This window comes from Gymnoscopelus braueri (assembly GCF_963280865.1).
Source record: "Gymnoscopelus braueri genome assembly, chromosome: 12".
In the NCBI taxonomy this organism is placed as follows: Eukaryota; Metazoa; Chordata; class Actinopteri; order Myctophiformes; family Myctophidae; genus Gymnoscopelus; species Gymnoscopelus braueri.
In genome coordinates, this window is record NC_137614.1 from 34,299,808 (window position 1) to 34,316,044 (window position 16,237).

Here is a 16,237-nt window from a genome sequence, read left to right on the forward strand (position 1 = left end):
TAGATGCATTCTAACATTGACTCACTGATGTCTTGGCTCCACACACTCTCCTATGACTTCGAGATGCTGAGTGACGCTTCAGTTTGTTCAGTGGTGGAAAAAGTACTCAAATTCTTTACTTAAGTAAAAATATCAATACTGCAATATAGAAATACTCTGTTACAAGTAAAAGTCCAGAATTCTAAATGTACTTGATTAAAAGTACAAAAGTATTGGCATAAAAATGTACTTAAGTACCAAAAGTAAAAGTACTAAAATGTTTGAAAATAGCAGATCTACAAGCTCACAACGCTTTGCATCGCGATGCGTTGTGAGCTTGTAGATCGGCTATTTTCAAATAGCCTATGTATACAATAGGGCTAAAGTGGTTTATGTATGTTTCATAATATCATAATTTATATCTGAAAAGTAACTAGTAACTAAAGTTTTCAAATAATTGTAGTGGAGTAAAAGTATAATATTTGGCTCTGAGATGTAGTGGAGTAAAAGTACTGAAAATTGGAAATAGTACAAATACCTCAAAACTGTACTTAAGTACAGTACTTAAGTAAATGTACTTAGTTACTTTCTACCACTGAGTGTGTTGTTGCTCTGGTATTACAGAAACACTTACAGTAATTGGTAATTGTTCTGGAGAATGCACAACACTTCTTCAGTGAATGGATATCACTTGTCCGGCTTGTTTTTTTTCTTTCTTCTTGTCTGTTGGGGTTGGGTTCTTGGGCTTTGCAGGGAGGACTCTCACTAAGGTAAATGCAGGAGGTAAGACATGCCCCAGGAATGGGGGGCTAGTCACATCTCTCACCATGATTACATACTCCCCTGCATGAGGAACAGAAATAATAGGTAGATATAAGTTGAAGGACAAATGTCAGGGTCTCATTTTACAATGAAATCATTTGAGATTAAAGTACACTGCTGTGAAAACGAGGCCCCCGGCCGCAGACATGGATTATGATTATATTAGAACACAGGCAATAAAATGGCCGGTACATGTCTAGCGCTTCAAGCAACAAATGAAACTACTGCCGCACTATGAAATCATCTATTCCATCATGAGGTTCATATTCGTCTGGATGGCCCGGGCAGGGGTACAGTATTTCAACACAGAAGTGCATTTATCCAAAGCGATAAACCGCATGAATTAATCAGATTACACAAATCATATTCCGGTCTATTTCAACATGACCCGTGTAACCGCACAAAATATTTTCAGCTGTAGACCGATATATCGATTTGGCATACATATATATGCAATTTTTTGATATTGGCAATTATGCAGCCACTGTAGCCCAGATTTAACCTTTTAAACTTTATTTTGAGGGCTTAAGTGGTTAAGGGCTTACATGATTAAATAAAACAAATAATTAATCAATCAAAAAATAATCAATACAGTATGTTGCACTTTTCAGTGAAATACCGCTCAAACCATCAGTAATCGGTGGTGTCTAGGACTCTCCAAAATCGGAATCAACATCGACCCAAGAATCTGCTATTGGTTGGACTCTATTCTTCTGGGAAGTACAGTGCCATTTGAATGTGCTCTTCATCAAAGCTGCCACTGTCTTAAAGACCACCCCAACCCCACTAGGATTCATTAGTACAGGTCTGGCGTTGACTCGTCAGTAAGGACGGACACTCAGATCGGACTCTTAATGGAGCCTATTGACTGGGTCCATCGATCCTCTTGGCTTATGAGTTCCTTGAGAGCGGCTCACACACTCAGCACGTGATTGAACATTCCGGTAATTAGCAGGGGCCGAGTGCAAACCCTGAGGCAGATCTGGGCGCTAATTAGCGATCTATCTCAGGTTAAACCTAAAAGGGTGTAAGACCAATGAAGATTAGTGCCAATAAAACAAATCAGTCAAATCATGCATGATATCTTATTTCCTCGGCAGAGTCGGCATCGTAACAAACATCTACACAGTAAAGTCTTCGTGTCCATTTATCCATTTGTAACTCAGAGTGGCACTGACGACAAGACGGGAAGCAGAGCTGGAGGTGGCAGAATTGAGGATGCTACGATTCTCATTAGGAGTGACAAGGAAGGACAAGAGCAGAAATGTGTACATTAGAGGATCAGCCAGGGTTAGAAGGTTGTGGGATAAAACAAGAGAAGCAAGGTTGTGATGGTTTGGACATGTGCAGAGGAGGTATAATATAAGGGGTACATTGGGAGAAGGGTGCTGAAGATGGAACTGGCAGGCAAGAGGAGAAGAGGAAGGCCAAAGAGGAGGTTTATGAATGTAGTGAGAGAGGACATGCAGGTGGCTGGAGTCACTGTGTAAAACGCAGAAAACAGAACCAGAAAATCTGGAAACACAACATGTGTTAGCATGTGTGACTAGCTGAAAGAAGACGAAAACAAGTGTACCCTGTAGGTCCATTTGTTTACATTTGTACATTCTCAGAGATAAATTAACATTAAGGATTTTAATGTGTATTATTTTGGATCCCTGAATGATTTAAACCTTAATGGAAAACAACAGCGAAATGGCAGAGAAAATATGGGCTGACTAAGTGAAGTGAAATGAAATTCAGGAATAGTCTGGTTCATCACTGTGGACAGGTCACAAATTCTTGGGTTTTGGCCAAATCTATAAATAATACTCTTATTTACAAGAGTAATTAATAAAGGCTTAGAGGCTGACAGTGCACAGTGATCACAGAGTGTTCATTTAACTCTGAGAGAGTGTAAAAATTGATCCGCTCCATTTCTTTCACTCTCATAGTTAGATGAAAGCTACAATCATAAGTTTTACATCCTCCCTGACGGAGAGAGGTAATTGCAACTGTAACACTCATTCAAAAACCTGGCCTCTCTCGTGGGAAACACAATATCTACCGCTCATCCTTGAGGGAATCGCCCTGGGCCAGGGGAAGAGATTCACACTTATGAGTTTCAGGCAGTACTACTCTTCAACCAGTAGGTGTCCTCCTCGACACAGGGGTCTACATTTCTCAATGGAACCACTGCGGATGTAATAGTTTTATTATATTAACATACTCTTACCATACCATACTGGTTGAAATAACGTGTTATTCATGAAAATAATAATAATTGCAGATTTAACACTCCTTTTATATCCAGCTTCCCTGGATAGAAAAGGGCCAGAGTGTACTGTCTGCCTTTGACTGATGAGTAAGATGGGTAAATCAAACCTAAGTGACTGTCCAAGGAGGTAGCTGTAATGTGGGGCAGTTCCACTCCATGGAGCATTGGATTGTGGTGGTCGATGAGGCTGGCTGTCTGTGTACAGACACCGTCCAAACTGTCTACACCGTTCATTTAACTCTGAGAGTGAATAAATGTAACCAAACACAGGTCCATTTGGTTAGATTTGTATATTCTCATTAACGGAAGTGATTTTATTATTGTTAAAATATGTGTTAAATAGCTCTGTATTCCGATCAGTAATCATAAGCTCAGTAATCATTGCTACAGTGTTTGTTCGGTAACAGGGGTCTCCGTGTCTCTCCAGCTCTATAGAAAACATAAAATACATTCTCAGGTCAGGATACCAAACTGAACGAATCCGGAGAAAGATCTCATACAGGATAAAAAAAAGTTATATTGGAAGCTATGAAACCACAAAATGAGAAGACAACATTGGAACTGAAACACTATAAAACTGAAGCAGATAAACGATCTTTGTGGGATTCTATCTCCTGTTTGTATAAAACTTTTATCCCAATTTGAAAATGTATTTTCTGTTTACTAAAGAGTTGGAGAGATGAGTAAACCCCTGTTACTGAACCAACATTCCAGACAATTGTTCAAGTCGCTCCGGTCCGAGTCCAAGTCGAGTCCCAAGTCATTTGGTCCCAAGTCCAAGTCGTTTGGTCCCAAGTCCAAGTCGAGTCCCAAGTCATTTGGTCCCAAGTCCAAGTCGAGTCCCAAGTCAATCCAACCCTCAGGTCCGAGTCCCAAGTCGAGTCCCAAGTCATTTGGTCCCAAGTCCAAGTCGAGTCCCAAGTCAATCCAACCCTCCGGTCCGAGTCCAAGTCGAGTCCCAAGTCATTTGGTCCCAAGTCCAAGTCGAGTCCCAAGTCTTTCTGTTGTGGGCAAGTCAATAATGCATTTAACTTGAAGGTTAAGGATGATTGTATTTTAATATATTATAAGAATAGTATAACTATCTGTGAAATATAACCCATTTATTTCACAAAATAATGTGTTGGCAAATGACCAATATTTAGTTATATAGGTCTCAATATGTCACATTCAGCCCTGGACTTGAATTTTACCCACAAGTTATTTTCATTCAAATGAAATGTGAATGAACTTGCTCTAATATTGACTTTAGTTGATGTTTCAGTCTTTAAAATATAGTATTTCTTAATTATTAAATAATTACAGCTTGTAGATTGGCTATTTTCACGATTTCAAATTGTTTTTAAATAATAATGAAAAAGGAACATACAAGATTTCCACCCGACAGCCATAATAAATAGCCAATATATGGTTCTGTATCAGTATATGAGTCCGTTTTTGCAGATTTCATTCTAATTGGCTACTATGCCTGCATATGAATTTCATGAGCCTGGGTAGGTCACCCTGGCTTGGCGGAGATATGCCCTGTAGCGCACCCTCTGCACAGCAGCAGCAGGTGAAAGCAATTCACTTAAACGAGGGTTGTGTTGCGCACCAAAAAACGGACTAAGACTTTATTGCTGTTACCATGGATAAAGTAAATTCGACAGTGGTGAGTGACTTTCATGTTTACAAGTACGTATATCTCGCTGGCTGGTGCTACTGTTGTTGTTGGGGTGGCTGGGGTCATAAACAAAACACGAACTAGTTGCATCGCCAGGCGTTGTGAGCTTGTAGATCTGCTATTTTCGCTTGACTCGCTTCTTTTGGGCTGGTTTTCCTAGACCTGGTTGCTTGTTTTTCCTCACAACACTGGCACTGATGATAACTAGACGGCAGCCGTCATAGAATCAAAATGACCCCGCTGGGAGCGGTGGTGGCGTTTGTGGTAGAGTGAGCATGGATTTGTATGAAGAGAGATTGCGCATTTGCGGTAGAGTGAGCATGGGTTTATATAAAGAGAGAGAGCACATTTGCGGTAGAGTGAGCATGGGGTTGTATTAAGAGAGATAGCGCATTTGCGGTAGAGTGAGCATGTGTTTATATAAAGAGAGAGAGCACATTTGCGGTAGAGTGAGCATGGGGTTGTATGAAGAGAGAGAGGCATTTGCGGTAGAGTGAGCGCATTTCACACACAGATCATTCATAGGGGAAAAAACAAAACGAGTCATTAGAGTCATCTTGTCTCGAGTCGGGAGTCATTGGCTAGCAAGTCCGAGTCGAGTCTCAAGTCTCGTTGGTCTTTTACCTTCCAAGTCCGAGTCGAGTCGCAAGTCTTTACCTTCAAAGTCCGAGTCGAGTCGCAAGTCGTCAAATATGCGACTCGAGTCAGACTCGAGTCGAGTCACTATGACTCGAGTCCAATTGTCTGCAACATTCTAGTCTATAGCAATGATTGTTATGGGTATACAGAGCTTTAACTTTGGCTCTGCATGAGTCTAGCCATCTAGTTTTAACAAAAACATATTACTTACACCTCCTTTAATTTAACACTGAGAATGAACAAAATGTAACCAAATTTGTTACATTTTGTACATTTTCAGAGTTATAAAATGGAAAAATGAGCACTGAGGATTAATTACTGCCTAGGGATTCAACCTTGTGTTGATTTTTTGCTTCGCTTACATAGGGTGTGTGGTGGTTAGTTGGAGAGCTAGTGCTTCTGCAGATAGCTGCTGGGTCTTCCTTTTTATATTCAAAGATGTCTAGTCTTCTTGAAAAGCATGCAGCTCAGGTAATTATCTAGAGCTTGTTTCCAGCAAAGTTTTGTAATCACACGATCACAAGTACACAGTAAAACTAGAAAAAGTGCTCCTCGGAGCACAGGTCTCCGCCAGGTCAGGTACGTTATTGTGGCCTCCTGGTGGCGCTATAATAGGCCAATGTGAAAAGGGTGCCATTTATTCTTAGGTCTTTCACGGCAATCAGACACTGCATTCATGATTTGAGGCATTTTGTTCCAAAAATGTGTTTTGCTAAATTAGACCTGCTGGTGGCGCTATAACAGGCCAATGTGAAAAGGGTGGCATTTCTTCCTTGGTCTAGTGGGAATGTGCGTGTGCAAATTCACGGAAATCGCAAGCTGCGTGCATAGTTTGAGGCTTTTTGTTCAAAACGGACCAATCCTGCAAACTTTGGAAGCCAACCATAGGCAATGAGGATGGAATATGGGAAATCGGACAGATTTGTGTTGATCACATGACTATAGAGATACTGTGTACCGATTTGCATGACGTTTGGATAAAATCTGTAGGAGTAATGTAAAAAAAAAGGGTTTTGCACAAATCGGCCTCCTGGTGGCGCTATAACAGGCGCTATAACAGGCCCAAATTGGGGCAGAGGTTCTGAATTGGCATCCAGGGAGTATGTGTGCACAGTTTCGGAGCGACCGGGCCAACGGTGCCAGAGATTAGCTGCTAACACACAGAACAGACAGGACACACGGACGGACGGACGGACGGACGGACGGACGGACGGACGGACAGGGGCGAAAACATACTCTCTCGCCATGTCTTTCGGCCTGGCGGAGACAATCAGTGTTTTCCCATGAGTCCTGGAAAACCTGGAATTGCACTTTTCCAGTCATGGAAATGTCCAAATGCCCTGGAAGACAAGTTCGTCCTGTAATTATTTGAAAAAAATGGATATCTTGAACACATCTAACCCTTGAAACCTAAGCTAATGCGTGACCACACTGATGATTACACTGTAAAATCATGAGTGTTAATATTAAGACTTGCCTTGCCTACACATTTTGGTAATTGTGTTTGATCTAAATCTGCCCCACCCAAACATTTTCTCATACTCAAGGATGTGATGTCAGGACTGGAAGTAGTATTACCTTTCTGCTGCTAGTCCGCACCATTCGACAAATACAGGGACAAATATACCTTTCATTTTATATTTAACAGTAGAAAGGCTTCCAGAGCATTGCACACATACTGTAGATGGTTTTGAATGCTAGACATTTGCAATGCACATTTTATACAGTAGGCCAATATGTTATCAAGTACAGTCAATACATGTACATTATGTACAGTAAAACTAGCAACTTCCTCCACTCTTGATGTCATTATTCTGCAGTTTCAACTGATCCATCCCACTTTCTGTCACTTATTTTAAATCATTTCCATATAATCATTATAGTACATAAAAAAGCAATTGCTATTGTTATCTTATAACTTATCTGTTGCCCTACCTTTAATTTAACTCTTTAGTTAAGAGTTTACAGAGTTAACAATGGATAAATGAACACAGAGGCTTTTACTATGTAAACAGGCTGATTTGAGGTGATTCAAATGTGAGTCCAGTGAGACGTGATTAAACTTTAACTAAATACTCATTGAATTTTCAGCTTGGCACATTGGCTGGCCTGGCGAGGCGGTTAATTACGCTTTTACCCAATTATCTCAAAGTGACAAGCTGATGAACAGACTGCTGCTGTGTACATTAGCTGATGTACATCTACTGACATTGTCATAAAGTTTCCCAAAATGAATTTGCGTTGCGGTGTATAATTTTTTTTTTTTACAGATTGACATGTCCCTATTGTACAGTACCTTGTGGCTTGGCAGTGAGAAATTAATATGAGCTGAATTTCCACCCATCCATATGAGTTATGTCAAAAAATATTTAAAGCTCTTCAAAAGAAAGTATTCCATAGTATTCCTTTGCTTAAGGATATTTTTTACCGTAATGCAGTAACTTTGATTGTGTGTATTGGATGGCGCTTCTACCTGGCTTTGTAAAGAATAACTTGACTTCAAAGTAGGCCCATTGCAATGTAAATCATACAATTCCCACTAGTGTATGTGCAGCAGAGATATTACTTTAATATGTGAAAGTATTTAAATGAAAGAAAACAATAAAGTGAGTCCCGCACACTGCTATTTGATCATCTGGATCTTCAGTCGTGAGCGATCTGATGCAATGCAGCAGAGAGCGGATTGACTCTATTGTTTTCTTTATGCTGGTTTTATGTTTGTTCTGCACCTGGTTATTAGAGTAGACGTGCATTCTCTAATCTTCTTATCTTAAGTATCTAAATTAGCCCTCCTCAAAAAAGGTTCAGTTAGAGTTTATTTTCATTATCATAGAGCGTAGAAAAACAGTAAATAGAGCGACAACATGTTTCATCTGTGTTTAGTGTTCGGATAAGGAGGACGTCTGTAATTAACAAGACAGAATGAAATGTTTAGTATTTTTCATGGGTAGGTGAAAGGCAGCAGATTTGGTCACAGTCAAATAGTCTCGTTCCAAAACACTATGAGGTATTATAAAGCTTACAAAGTCTGTAAGATTTAGATATGTATGTATGTACAGTGTATGTACAGTGTGTGTGTGTGTGTGTGTGTGTGTGTGTGTGTGTGTGTGTGTGTGCACATGATAAAAATAACCTAGAAATGTATTTCTTGAGAAGAGTGGGAACCCTGCTTAAACTCTGAAAGTGCCAAAGTGGACCCTTACACATCCATTTGAACACTTTCAGAATTGAATTAACATCCAGGATTCCGGGCACATCTAGTGAATAAGTGGGAAAATTGCTGATTGGGTTGTGATGATTACACTGCTGATTTCCATTTACACATGCATGAAAAGTCTGAAGAGTACAGTATGTGCCGCTTGGAGTGGGGAGACAGAGAGCGAGAGAGAGAGGGGGGGGGTATAGGGGGGAAAGAGAGAGAGACTCTTGTTCTAGTAGGCCTACAGTATATCGTTAATTGTACATATATTTCAGATTTTTGTTTTCATTTCACACTTGGCTTTGGTCATGTCATTTTTTTCCCATGCCAATAAAGCCCCTTTGTATTGAATTGGTAATTGAATTGAGAGAGAGAGAGAGAGAGAGAGAGAGAGAGAGAGAGAGAGAGAGAGAGAGAGAGAGAGAGAGAGAGAGAGAGAGAGAGAGAGAGAGAGAGAGAGAGAGAGAGAGAGAGAGAGAGAGAGAGATGCACACGCACACGCACGCGCACGCTCACGCACACGCACACGCACACGCACAACCAAATGGACACAGTTTATACCTTAGGCCTGATTCTTCTTTAGTTGTGCGCTTGTATAATGCACCTATATAATAGCAGATCTACAAGCTCACGACACATCGCAGCGCAACACGTTAGATCTGGTCATTTCGGTGCACGACAGGATGCGCAAACCAAGTATAAATCATGCATTACAGCCATGGCCCATTCCCCTCAGCTGCTGTTGCCGAGCCAACACAACTATCTCCCCTGTGCCTGATAGCAGCAGAGGGCGATCGTGTTACCGTTGGGGGGACCAGCGTGGCTTGGCCCGGGATTCACATAGTATTACTATGGGATGGCAGGAATGAGCTCCATAAGCTTGACGGAGGCATGCGTATCTATGGCCAGTGGCTTCCCTGAACCTAAGCCCCTCTTCCTGGTTACATGGCGTCACACCTGTCTCCTCCTGACATATGAAATATCACTTTCCCTGGCTGAAACACAAACTGAAGGAGAAAGTGTGTGTGGGTGTGTGTGTGTGTGTGTGTGTGTGTGTGTGTGTGTGTGTGTGTGTGTGTGTGTGTGTGTGTGTGTGTGTGTGTGTGTGTGTGTCTGTGCCTGAGTGCTTGCACGTCTGAGTGCGTGCGTGTGTTTGTGTGCCACATGCTATGCAAGAACATAGTGGAATCAAGGCTGTAAAGTGTGTGGGAGCATAGTTCAACTACAACAATTGTTTGTGGACAATGATAATGCATTGTGCTCAAGTGCATCGTGGGTTTTATCTCTGTTCATGCATTAATATGCCAGTAATTTTGTTTCTCCAAAAGTGGAGTGGTCCTTTTTGTTTTATCAAGCCAAAGTATTGAAACCCACTTTGAATGCTCACTCTGGTGCACTATTGTGTATGAATGTTAAAGGGGATTGTTTGGTTCTATATAGCTATTCTGTGCGGTACAAGTTGCATGAGGAAGAGCAGCACTTTACTAAAAGGTATCGTATGTGTGTACAAAGAACGTCGAGTTGCGCGCGCACACACACACATGATACAAATACACAAGCGCTAGCGAAAACATAATAGGGAGAGTCTGACATTTCATGCTGCGTTTGATTTCCTCCATCTTAGATTATGTGTCATTAAGCCAAGGCTGGAAATATCATTTCCATGGTGGAGAGAGAGAGAGGAGGGGGGGGGGGAGAAAAAAAGCAAAGCCCTCCATCCATCCAGTCCGTCTCTGGTTCCAAAAGCAGGGCCGCTAAATTACAGAGCAGCTGTCTGCCTCCCCCAAAAGCCCCCCCTCTCAGCCACAACGCTCTCGGTGCATTGTGGGAAGGACAAAAAAAAAAAAGGCTCCCAGGACAAACCTCCGGAGGAGGAGGAGGCCCTTGGTGCTGGGAATACTACTCCCCGACATATAGGGCCACTCCGGAGGAAAGAGTAGATGCACTCCATACTGACAGCCCATGCAGTTTCTGCCCAGCTGTGCTTTGGGGCTCAGAGTAATTCCATCCCGCTGCTTTCCCTCAACTCTGTTCCATGTATTTATACTGTATGTGGCCGGCGTTTCATAGGCTGGATGGACGGAAAGTAAAGAGGGGCAAGTCCATTATTGTTGGACGCTCCTCCGTGTTATTCCAGCTCGCTCTGTTGAAATGCACCCCCACCCGCCCGCCCCCCACCCCCATGCTGCCCCCCATCCCCCTCAAGGTTCAGCCGGGCGAGAAGAGCGTATATCTTACAGTATGCGATTACCGCATTACTTTACCTTTCGCCTTCCACTTTGTGTGAAATCGCCTTCAGTTTTGTTGGATGTGGGGGTTTCTCGGGGGCGCAGAGGAACGCTGCACGGGGAGGACAGAATATTATGCTTAAAGGAAACTTTACCTGGTCTCACGCTCTGGCCCTCAGCATCCGTTTTCTTTGCGTTTGCAGTCGAGCGGGACCCCATGCTTAGCCTGGTGAGAGAGAGGGGGGTAGAGAAGCTGTGTGAGTGAGAGCAAAATAGAGGGAGTAAGTGGGAAAGAGGATTATATACTGTATATAAAAACACTTGGGGAAAAAGAGAGCAAAACAACAGAGACAAGTACGAACACATAAATGTTGCAGACAGAAAACGGACATGCAAACAGGAAGGCAAGGAGTTAAAAGAGTCAAGACAGACGAGAGATGATCAAGGGAGCGAGAGAGCTGAGTGGATGGATGAGAGAGAGAGCGAAACATGGCAACGATAAAGTGAAGTTCTGTTAGTCTCTACAAAGTCAGGTCCCATCAAATAAATCAAGTCATTAAACCCAGCGCACGCTCGTCTTTTAATTGAACTTTCATATTTCATGGAAATCTTTGAACATGGGGGAATGTGCCGTAGCCACTGTATGTTTCATGTTTTGGGACTAATCAATACAAGCGCGATTAAAGCTAACGCACTCTATGGAAATGTAGCTTTCAGGGCATTAGGGTCTCGTTATCTGTAACTCTTTCTATGCATTCATGCATATGAATGCAGCACAGGATCAAAGATCTTGAGACGGCCATAAAACAGGATTACGACAACGGCGTCTCTGGCAATCTTATCAATAAACTGTCTCCTAATCCCATCGGGAGTGAAAGAAAATACCCCCTCCTTCCAGGGCCGTCCCTGCTATCACGCTCACTTGTTATGCAGAGAGGAGATTGAAATGTTGCGATGCAGACGCTGCGTGGAAAAGGCATCAAAGGCGTTCCCAAACGATTTGTAAAGAGCTCAGTGCTCTTCGAAGCAGGCATTCTGCATTCGAAAATGGAGACAGCTTTTAAAACTTGGAACTGAGCGAGGATATAAAGCACAAAAACAAACAACTTGAAAACAAACAAATAAAAGTAAAACATATGTGCCTATTATCTTTAATCAGAAACCCCCCGGAAAAAGACAGCACCTGTTTGAACCAGCATGGTTGCTCAACTTTTTCCGCCGAATGCATTTCGCACATTGCATTTCACATGTTTAATTCTCTGGGGGGCCGAGAGGGGGGGGGGGGGGGGGGCTCTTTCATTTGTTTTCACTGCCCAGGCTGCTCTTGAAACCAAACTTGGAATAAACGTCATCATTACTTTTCAGAAAATTGCCCCGAGACCAAACTGTCAGTCCTGCACACCCCCAATAAATGATATCTGGGCCTGGGCCATTTGCAAAGCTGTCATCTCGTTAAGTTTTTTTGGAGAGACCCCCACCCCCAGAATGACGTGCTTTCTGCTGCACGAGGGATAAGGAGAACATATTACAGAGAGAGACTCCGGCCAGTATCTAGCACACCGCTTTGCGCGGAGAGGTGGATTCTCTGGCCGGGCTGTGTGAAGGCGTGGGCTTGTACAGACTGCCAGGGGTGATGTCAACCCATGTTCTGATCTTTCACTCTCATTAGGAATGAGCTCCCACTGTGTAGGGATACACGTGTTTTGCGTTTTTATTTTTTCACCTCTTTGTTTTTGTTATGAAACTCAGTCACCAAAATCCTGAGTGTCAATTTAACTCCTTTTAGAGTGTAAAACTGGACCCATAAGTCAGTTTTTGCTGTTCATTATAGTATTGTGTTGCCGGTGCACCTCAAAAGTCAACATCCAGAACAAGCTCACATTTGTAGCATACAAATCAAATGCAAGAAGTCCATGTTTAGGTAGGCTACTCAGTAACATCCTCAAAGTTAATTTATCCACTTGTAACTCTGGGTGTTTATGTAACCAAATAGACACTTACGGGTCCATTTGGTTACATTTGTACACTCTCAGATTTAAATTAAAACGGGATTTTACTGTGCATAACCAAAGTCCAAGTTCCCCTTACTACCAAGCACAGAAACAGGAAATTAACTTTAGCCTTATAAAAGGCATGACCTTCAACCTTTTCCTTCATAGCTGGCTTCAAAAGACAAAATGCCAACAGAGATTATCCTCTGACTCCTGTTGCCTTTAATGCACTGAACCAGTCGTCCAACTCTACTGTAGCTTCATTCCAAAGAGCTTTGGTCGATTGTTGCAGACCGTTGCAGGGTTGCCTTTTACCTAAAACGTGGCTGCTATTCAGAACCATAACATTGTCACCGAGGGCAAGGGCACAATGAAAACCAGCTTAAAGGAAAACCAAATGAAGATGAATGCCACGCTGCTTCTACAAAAGGCCCTACAGCAGAGATCATCTCATATCAGGACCATTTAGACTGAACTACAGGTCACTGGTCCCTGCGACGTCATGTCCAGGGGGTGTACTTGTACATCAAGATAGGCTTGTGCCCTATGGGCCTCGTGGCTCGGTAATGCTTACTTACAGGTCACTGGAAGAAACCTGTACAATTAGTCATTCTACTGCAACCCCTTTTAGTGGAATTCAGACTGCATACATTAAACTGATTCCCTGTACAGAACAAAGGGGGAAGAATGTAAAGGAATCATGTGGCTTTATACAACTGTCTACTGCTTCCTTCAAAATGAATCAAACCAACAGGTTTATGATGAGTGGGTCAACGAAGGTCCCTTGCCCTCACAAACAGATTGCCCCCTCTTTTAACCCATTCAATCCAGGAACGCATCGTGTTTGAGCTTGTAGATCTGAATTTTGTGCATATAAAAAAAATGTACGTACGTATTCAAAGATTTTCACGAATGTTCAAGATTTAAAAAAGAAATAGCAGATCTACAAGCTCGTAGCGCGTCACTCAGTGCCGTGCAATGAGCTTGTATATCTGCTACTTTTGAATAGCCCAAAGTATAAAATAATGGTTATACTGTAGCTAAAATCTAAAATGACACAGATGCGTTCCCGGATTGAATGGGTTAACTGTCTTCATTCTGCTTGCAGCCTACCAGGATTACTGTAACCTGATGGAGAGAAAAGCTGTGAAAAAGTCTGTAAAGGAAGAGTTGGACACGGTGGGGAAAACCTTACATGAATCTCTGATGTCTGGAGGGAGAGGGCCATAAAGGCATTCTAGAGTGCCTGAGAGGGCTTGGATTTTCAAAAGGGGGGATACGTATAGAGTGGCATTCTTTACGCCCAAGAAAAAATCACACATATTTTATTTTATTTATCTGTATTTCACAGGAGTGTAGTATTTTGTAGTGTTGATAGCTACTGTATAGGACAGTGGTTCTCAAAGTGTCCAAGAGGGGGTTCCAGGGGGTCCCCAGCAAAATGTGTTAATATAGGGTCACAATTATTTTAACCACTTTAACCATAATATACTTCGGTTCTTCAAAAATAGCAGATATACAAGCGCTATGAGCTCGTAGATCAATAGTTTTTCTCTCACTTCGCTTATCAGTCTGGACAGCCTCATATTTGATTTGTGTTTTGGGTGGTCCTTGACATGAAAAGGTTAGAGAACCACTGATATAGTAGCCTGCCCCAGCGCGTCTGATATCTGGCATAGAGGGGCGGATTCAAAATCTCCGGAGAAAACAGCCGGGGGCTCCCATTGGTTCACCGATCTGTTCGCCCGCCCCACCCCACCCCACGCCCCTCCTCCTCCCCAATGTGCAGCATTGAGAGCCCTGACGACACAACATTTGGAGTCCCACTTCCTATGCCGGGAATGTCAACAGCTTGGTCCAGGCTTTCTTTTTCAACAAAACGCGAAGGAAAATAAAAGCCTGGAGATCGAGGCTACTGATATAGCAACATACGTTTAAAAAAAAAAACTGCTAGGATTTAGAAGACATTTTGTAGAATCGGCTAGACCCATTAAGACCCCCAGAAAAGCAAAGATTTGAGTTACAAATGCTTAAAAATATATATATTCAAAGATTTCTTTCAAGATTGAAAAAAAAAATAGCAGATCTACAAGCTCATCATCTGGTATTTTGTGGTATAAATGACATAGATGCGTTCCCGGTCTTAAAGGGTTAAATTAAACATGCTTTGAAAATGCACGCAGCCCACCCCCCTGACCACTTAACGCAGCAGCCGAATGGCGGTCGTGTCATGTGGTCAGATGGGTGGGCCGTGAATTCTTTCAAAAAGGTTGATCCAGAGGGTGATCCAGGAAAGGTTGGGATCCACTGCTGTAATCAGTTCTCTAAGAACGATTCTCACTAGATTTGAGTCCATTAGATATGGTATGTGGGTCAAATGCTACACACTATAAAGCATTTGACCCAAATACCATACAGTACTGTAAAGTTTACAGTACACTGAAGCAACTTCATATTATTCTTTTTTTTTATTCTTTTTTTTTTGCCAATTATCTTTTACCCCTTTTTTTTCTCCCCAATTTAGTTGGCAACTTCATATTGTTCTCCCATGATGCTTTAATAGGCTGTGTTATTTTTTCCACAATTAATCTACATTTGATGATTACATCAAGGTCTTTAACATAACATAATTGGGGGGAGGTTACAACAAATGGAACAAATCAAAATAACTTTAATCAATAACTCTCATGTGCAATTAATTGTGCTACACTTCAGATAATTTTTCCCCCCCCAACAGAGTCACCAGTCACCTTGCTCTGGGGCTTCCTCTGCCGTGGCTGTGTGGGGCCTTTGCTCGATTAATGACAAACTGATAAAAGCACTTCATTACAGACAACTGAGATCTGGTTCCGTCAGGCTCTCGTAGGACCGGGACGAGAATGGCAGATTTCAAGCACTGCGTCTAAGGTTTGCGGATGACGTGGAACGCCCAGAGTGCCTGAGAGGGCTTGGATTTTCAAAAGGGGGGATACGTATAGAGTGGTAAGCACGGGGGTGGTTTTTTTTCTCCCTTTCTTTCTTTCCTTAAAAAAATGTTTCTTTTTGCCTTTGAAACCAAGTCTCGGCGGCATTGTGCAGCCGTCACATAATGGGGTTTCCTGTCACAAGGCTGTCTGATGCCATTAATTTGCCTCACCCACAAACATTCTCCGAGGCTACTGACTATACAGCGAACGTCGCCGGTTTTCAATGGCCGTCGTGTGTCCCCCCCTCCACATACCCCCCACTCCCCCTAGAAGGGCCGTCTTTTCATGGAAGGCTTGCGCGGCTGGAGAGGCTTTTAACCGACGAGAGCGCCGCGGGGGGAGGACTGAAGGTTTGAACCTGCACTGGCTTTTCAAACACATGGGGGGGGATGGGGGGGGGGGGGTAGGCCTGCGCGCAAAACAAACAAATAAATAAATAAATGCCCTTCCTCCCTCAGACCTACTTCTTCTGTCCCCATGACGAAAACAGGAG

At 42.5% G+C, this 16,237-nt stretch overlaps 1 protein-coding gene across 1 annotated transcript in view; it reads right to left on the reverse strand.

The window, feature by feature from the left end:
• Positions 1 to 652: 652 nt before the first annotated feature.
• LOC308096512 (MORN repeat-containing protein 1-like) overlaps positions 653 to 16,237 on the reverse strand; it is a gene marked incomplete at both ends in the record, with an annotated part of 62,687 nt that continues 47,102 nt past the window's right edge. Inside the window, 2 exons of the mRNA XM_080443932.1 lie at positions 653 to 822; positions 10,943 to 11,013. Of these exons, the coding sequence (XP_080300058.1) occupies positions 653 to 822; positions 10,943 to 11,013 (241 nt within the window). The remainder of the gene's footprint in view (positions 823 to 10,942; positions 11,014 to 16,237) is intronic.